General features: G+C 59.5%; 1 protein-coding gene across 1 annotated transcript in view; it reads left to right on the plus strand.

The window, feature by feature from the left end:
- Window positions 1–5,954, plus strand: part of DNAH14 (dynein axonemal heavy chain 14) — a 404,678-nt gene extending 398,724 nt beyond the window's left edge. Inside the window, 5 exon segments of the mRNA XM_042976694.1 lie at window positions 705–844; window positions 3,278–3,441; window positions 4,490–4,541; window positions 4,544–4,635; window positions 5,722–5,954. Of these exon segments, the coding sequence (XP_042832628.1) occupies window positions 705–844; window positions 3,278–3,441; window positions 4,490–4,541; window positions 4,544–4,635; window positions 5,722–5,937 (664 nt within the window). The 3' untranslated portion in view covers window positions 5,938–5,954.
- Window positions 5,955–6,557: the final 603 nt, after the last annotated feature.

The following is a 6,557-nucleotide window of genomic DNA, read 5'->3' on the forward strand; positions in this document are numbered from 1 at the left end:
GGTCCCTCCGCTCAAGGACACACAGGACCAGACCTGGTACATTTCCCTCCCTGTTATTCTACACTCTGTCCTGTGACACCAGCAGAGGGAAGTGCAAAAGGAAGTAAGGGTTAGTTACGTGTAATTTTTAAACGAGTTTAATACATAGATCAAAATCATTTGAAGGGCACGAGAGCAGCTGTCGCTCAAGGAGTGCCTGTGTCCCACGTCCTCGTGTGACTCTGACAGTAACCCTGCGAGATGCAGTCAGCCTGGTCATTTGTCACCCTTGTCTTAGATATGAGTGAGGCACAAGGATGTGAAGTAGCTTGCCCAGCGTTTCACAACTAGGGTAGAAGCCTTGAGATCTGAAGCCAGAAAATCTGGTTCCAAAGTCTGTACCAAACCGCCTTTTGTGCCACTTACCTCTAAGCAAATGCTCGGACCTATCCTCTCAGAGTCACCAGCTCCGGAACGATCCATAGACTCCTCGGCGCCCAGTCAGGATGCCCAGTACGTCCCCCGTTGCCTAAATCCATTGCCTTCCAGCAAGTTAGGGCCTCACCCTCCAAAGCCACAGCTGGTCTCCCCTGAAGGACAAGACGAGGGTCCCGAGTGGGGAAAGCCTGAGATGAGAAGGGGAGGAGGGGCCGTGGAGGGCCCGGCCGCGTGGACAGGCGATGACGGTGCCCTTGACCCCTCGGTCTACGGTCTGCCTCCTACAGGTACATGAGATTTGTCGCCACCGGGAAGCATTCCATTCCTTCATCCACCCAAAACCCCAGATCCTCTGACGATAAAACCAGTGATTTCTGTGAAGGATTTCCTGCAAGATACTGGCTCCCAGCTTTCTTCTTTCCGCAAGGTGAGCGTGAGAACAGGGCCGGGGCCCCCTCCCAGCCCCCCACGTTCGTGCTCCCTGCCAGCCTCCCTCCTCCTCCCCTTCAGCGTGAAAGACCCAAAGCCACAGCCCTGCATCCCCAGGCACTACGCCCCCGGGGGTGGGGAGTCTCTCCTCCCTCCCTCCGCTTCCCTTCCCTTCCTCATCCCCCCTCCCCCCTCCCCAGTAGGACCACCCTCGCCTGACTGCACCTGCCCCTGGCAGGAGCGTCACCACCTCCACCGACTCTGATGTCAAAGGCCGACGTGACCTCCCTCAAAGGCCACCACACTTTATCGGGGCCGCGGGAGGTGGGTGCCCCCCAAGGACAGAATCTGTGTCTCAGCCATTTCTGTTCATTCATTCATTCAACAAAAGCGAACGCCTGGAACTGTGCCGGGTCTCAGGAGCCACTGCTCAGGTCACGCGGGAGGGGAAGACGTCCCCACGGAGGGCGTTACGATGCATGGTTGGGTGACGGGGCGTACAAGACACCACGGAGCCCCACGCGGGCAGCCCCCCATCTTTCCACTCCAGGTCGCGCAGCCCCCAGCGCCTTAAACTCCCGATACGTAATCCCAGAACCATTACACGAGTTTCTGAACGAATGTGTGAATGAGGGAACCAGTGAGGGCTTTGGGAGCATAAAGCAGGGGGACCTGAGCGGGGACCGGGAAAGGCTGCCGAGACAGAGAGCCGGCTGCCGGAAGCGGCAGGTGCCGAGCGCACAAGGGGACGGCGGTTAATCCCCGGACCCGTGCTCACCGGGGGCCGGGCGCTGTCGCGAGCTCTCCGTGGAGAGCGGTCCTCACGACAGTCCCGTGGTGGTGTTCACACGGCCCTCCCTGTTCTCAGGAAAACCCTGGCACGGAGAAGGTAAGTAATTTTCCCGAAGTCACACAACTGAGCCGGGATCGGAACTCGGCTCGTGTGACGCAGGAACCCACGTGTTGAAGCACAGCATTGACCGGGAATCGCGTTTCTGTTCGGGTCCAAGGCCAGATACGAGGGGGGAGAAGCCCACGTGAAACGTTCAGTGTGGGCAGAGCGAAAGCCCACGGAGGGCGAACGGTGTGGGATGAAGCTGAAGAGGTGGGAAGGGCTGGCTCCTGGTGGGGGCGAGGGGGGAGGGGGGCGTCTGGGCCGCTGCCCCGTCTCAGGCTGGGGGGCCTTGACCTGACTCCACAACACGGGGGAGGAGCCGGAGTGGAGCCTGGGTCCCAGGCACTTAGGCGTCTGCTTTTCCCCAGGCGAGAACTGGCGGTGGCCTGGAAGGACAGCAGAGGGGGGTGGAAGAGAACAGTCGTAGGACGCTGAGGGAGCAGAGAGGGAGGCTCCCCGGTCTTGGGCTCAGAGAGCTGGGTGGCGGCTGACGACCGCTACTGACACAGGGACACGGGGACACAGGGAGAGGAGCAACGCGATGGGCAGAGAGGTGGCCGTCACCTGTCAAGTCTGAGACGTTCGGAGGAGACCGCGTGGTGGGCGGTGGGCAGGTGGCTCTAGGGGGCCGGAGCTCAGGAGACACGGGGGCTCGACGGCGCGGCAGCGTCACTGAGCGCCTGGGGGACAGGGCCAGGGCGTGCCGGCTGCCACCAGAAGCACAAAGAGGTTGGTGGCCCCAGTCTTGTCCCCTGGAGGCCGCGGACCCCCGAGAGGCGCACAGAGGAGGGCCGGGGCAGAGACGGCTTCTCGGGCCTTGGAAAGTTCTGAGGAGATTGGAGAAAGGGTGTCCCAGGAGGAGGGCAGGAGCAAAGTCAGCAGCCGGGTGCCCGCTCAGACATTTCCCGCAACGGCACAGCACAGGAAACACGCCAGTGTGGCGGGGGCCTCAGTGCCCAGGTGACTCGGTGAGCACTGGTGTGGAGACCCCGGCAGGGGCCTTACACGATTCAGAAGCAGAGTGAAGTTCCTAACCTGGCAGTTCACGCAGGATGGATTAAGCAGGAGGGGGAACTGGCTGGCAGAACGGAACAGTTGGGAGCGGTGTTAGGAATCCTGGTGTTAAGACACAGGACGCAATCCAAACCTGCTTGAGCGAAACAGGCCAAGTCATAGGCTCGTGCGAGTGGGAAGGCAGGCCAGAGGTCTGGCCGGCTTCAGGAACGGCTGGATCCAGGTGATCGACTGTCCTCTGCCTCCTCATATCTGGGCTGTTTCCACTCTGTCTTGGTCTCCTTTTTCTCAGCTGCACGTAGCCTTTGTCCACACAGCCGAGGGGACACCCGACAGCTTGGCCACCCCAGAGGAACACGTGCCCTCTTCCCACTCGTCTGTGTGCCGTTTCTTGACCCAGACTCTGACGTGCTCGGGTCTTCTCCTTGCTCCCGGGAGCCAGCTTGTTGCCAGGAGGGAACGCAGAGCCCTTGGTGCCCCCTGACTCGCAGGGAACTCGTCGCTCTGTGCTTTTCCCCAAAGCCTTTCTCGTTGCCGTGCTTCACGACTACGGACGGTCCCAAGGAATCTCTCTCGGCGCCCTCGCGTTTACCCACCGTGTGATCTCGGACACCGCTGACAGCGGAGACGAGGGGTTCTCCGCAGCCATCCGTGGGAACCTCAACACGGTCAGGACAGCCTCTGAGGTACCAGAATGCTTAGGGCGCTGGCAAGAGCAGTCGGCCCTCCCCTCGCCAGCCTCCACTCAGCCGCCCCCGTGCCGCGCACCACACAAGTCCCCTCCCTTTTCCCTTTTCCTTCAAGCAGCTTTCACTTTTTCCTACTTTTGTACTATGGCAGAATATACATAAGGTAACACTGGACTTGCCGTTTTAACTATTTCCTTTTCTAAAGTTTACTTACCTAGAGAGAGAGAGAGTGCGTGCAAGTGGGGAGGGGCAGAACCCCGGGCGGGGCTCGAGCTCACGAACTGTGAGACGGCGACCCGAGCCGAAGTCCAGAGGTGGACGCTCACCCGACTGAGCCCCCCCGGGCGCCCTCATGCTCACCGTTTCTGAGTGCACAGCGGGGTGGCCCTGAGCACGTCCACGCTGCGGGGCGGCCCTCACGCCCTCCACCTCCGGAACCGAGGCACTGCCCCCGTGGACGTCCACGTCCAGCCCGCCTGTCCTGATCGCATCTATTTTTTGTCCCTATAAATCTGGCGACAGGAGCCTCCTGTAGCGTCTGTCCCTGCGACTGGCCCCTTTCACTCGGCACAGTGTCTCCAGGACTCATCTGTGTGGTGGCCGGTGTCGGGACACAGGAGCGCCCCTCCACGGTTTCCGTGGTTTCAGTGGCCCATGGTCACCGGTCGGGATCATACAATCCCCCTCCTGAGCGTCAGAAGGCCAACAAGAAGGGGGGACGCGGCCGACAAGACCTCTTGGGAGGGAGGGAGACCACATTCACGTGGCTTTTATTACGTCGTGTTGCGAGAACTGCTCTATTTTGTTCTTAGTTATTGCCGTCACCCTCTCCCCGTGCCCCGTTTATACACGAGACCACGCCGTGGGAGGGTAGGGAGACCCCAGTCCACACAGGGCTCGGTGCGAGCTGCAGCTTCGGGCGTCCGGGGGGCGGGTCTCGGAGGGCAGCTCTCCGTCTCCCCCAGGACCCTCCCCCAGAAGGAGCTTCGGTCGAAGGAAGCGCCCTGCCCGGGGACCCACCGACACCGCCTCTCTTTCATCTCAGGGCACAGACCGCACTCAGGTCGGAGTTCACGTTTTCGGTTTATTCATCGAGGGGCAAGGTGGAATCGGGAACAAAACATACTAGAGGACTCGCTGCCTCGAGAGCTCTGTTATGATTTCCCTGAAATCTACTTCCTGCCAACAAAGGTAATTGCACGTGTTTACCGTGCAGTCGGCCTTGTGGGCCTTCCCGCGGGGACCCGAGCCGTTCCTTCCTGTCCCGTTCCCCGTGGTTTCACGAGGGACGTTTGCTGATACGCTTTAGACAACGTTAAAAAAATTTTGTTTTAATGTTTACTGTTGAGAGAGAGTGCGAGCGGGGGAGGGACGGGGGGGGGGGACACAGACTCCGGGCTCTGAACTGTCAGCACGGACCTGGACGCAGGGCTCGAACCCACGAACCGGAGATCATGACCTGAGCCAAAGTTGGATGCTTATTGGACTGAGTCACCCAGGCGCCCCGGTATGTATTTTTAATATGTACTTTTCAGTACTCACTGAATCACACATTTAAAGTTAATAAACACAATACTTATAAATTCTGCCTCAAGAAACTTCATTTTTTTAAACATCGTTGTTTTAACGTTTATATTTTTTTGAGAGGGAGAGAAGGAGGGAGAGCGAGCACACGCAGGGCAGGGGCAGAGAGAGAGGAAGACACAGAATCTGAAGCAGGCTCCAGGCTCCGAACTGCCAGTGAAGCCCAGTACGGGGCTCGAACTCACAAACTGAGATCGTGACCTGAGCTGAAGTCGGACACTTAACCACTGAGCCACCCAGATGCCCCTAGATGGCAAACATGTAAAATAGCCTGAGTGGCTCAGTCGGTTGAGCGACCGACTTCGGCTCGGGTCACGATCTCACAGTCTGTGGGTTCGAGCCCCGCGTCGGGCTCTGTGCTGACAGCTCGGAGCCTGGAGCCTGCTTCGGATTCTGTGCCTCCCTCTCTCTCTGCCCCTCCTCCACTCACATTCTGACGTCTCTCGAAACTAAACATTAAAAATTCTTTAAACATAAAAATAAATACAATAGCCTAGAACATTGCTAAAACCTGGAACAGATGCTCTACCAGCTGCTTCTCCAGACTGTTCCGGAGGCCACGATGGTCACACAGGTCCTCCGGCCACAGAACCCCTAACCTGCCGTGTGTTCGGCGAACGGCCGACCCCCAAATCTGGCGCGTGGAAACGTGAGCTCCTGCTCTGCCATCTAACTGTTGGATTTGTTTTTCAGCTTTCCACTGAGCGAGCAGGCGCTTCTGACCAGACAGATACGCAGCTCTACACGTTTGAGTGCCCGGTGTATCAGACGCCTGAGAGGTCAAGAGCCGTGACAACCACTGGCTTGCCTGCAGGCTTCCTGACCTCCGTGCACTTACCCACGAAGAGACCCCCCAGTCACTGGGTCACAACGCGGGTTGCCTTGCTGTGTGAGAAAAAGGAGAAATAAACGTGTGCACCACCCCATCTACTTTTTGTCTCTGAGCGGATTTGTGATCCAGCACCCGCCACGAAAACACCCGCGTGTTCGGCCAGACCGGACAGGTGCGGTCTTCTTCCCTCTGTACCTGCAGTGGGGTCTTCCGGCTGCCCCATCCCAGGTGAGTGAGTGCCCGGGGGCGTCCCAGGGACAGCAGGTGGGACTTGGCCGGGCGCCGTGGTTTCCACTCGGAAGACGGCAGGGCGTGTCGTCTGCGGTCACGTACGACGCAACACACGCGAGGGGGTCCTCGGGAGCACTTTTCCCCGGCCGCACGCGGGGCACGGGACTGGCCCCACGCAGCCTGCTTCCCTTGATGAGACGTGGTCTTGTGGCTCCACCAGACCTCCTCCCACGAGAAGGTACCCGGGCTCACCTCACCGACACAGGCCTCCCACGTACTAGGCGCTTCCGGGGCCCCGACAAACTCCCGTGAGAGTGTGACGGGGTCTGAATGGCGCGGCCGTTTCTCTCTTCGCAAACAACCGGGACTAAACGCACAGACCCCTCCCCTCTCCAACCTTCTGAGAGCCACGATGCAGGCAGGGTGGGCGGTGGTCACCTACGGGCTCCCGCGTGGGCCCCAATGA

Source organism: Panthera tigris, chromosome F3 (assembly GCF_018350195.1).
Source record: "Panthera tigris isolate Pti1 chromosome F3, P.tigris_Pti1_mat1.1, whole genome shotgun sequence".
Lineage (NCBI taxonomy): Eukaryota > Metazoa > Chordata > Mammalia > Carnivora > Felidae > Panthera > Panthera tigris.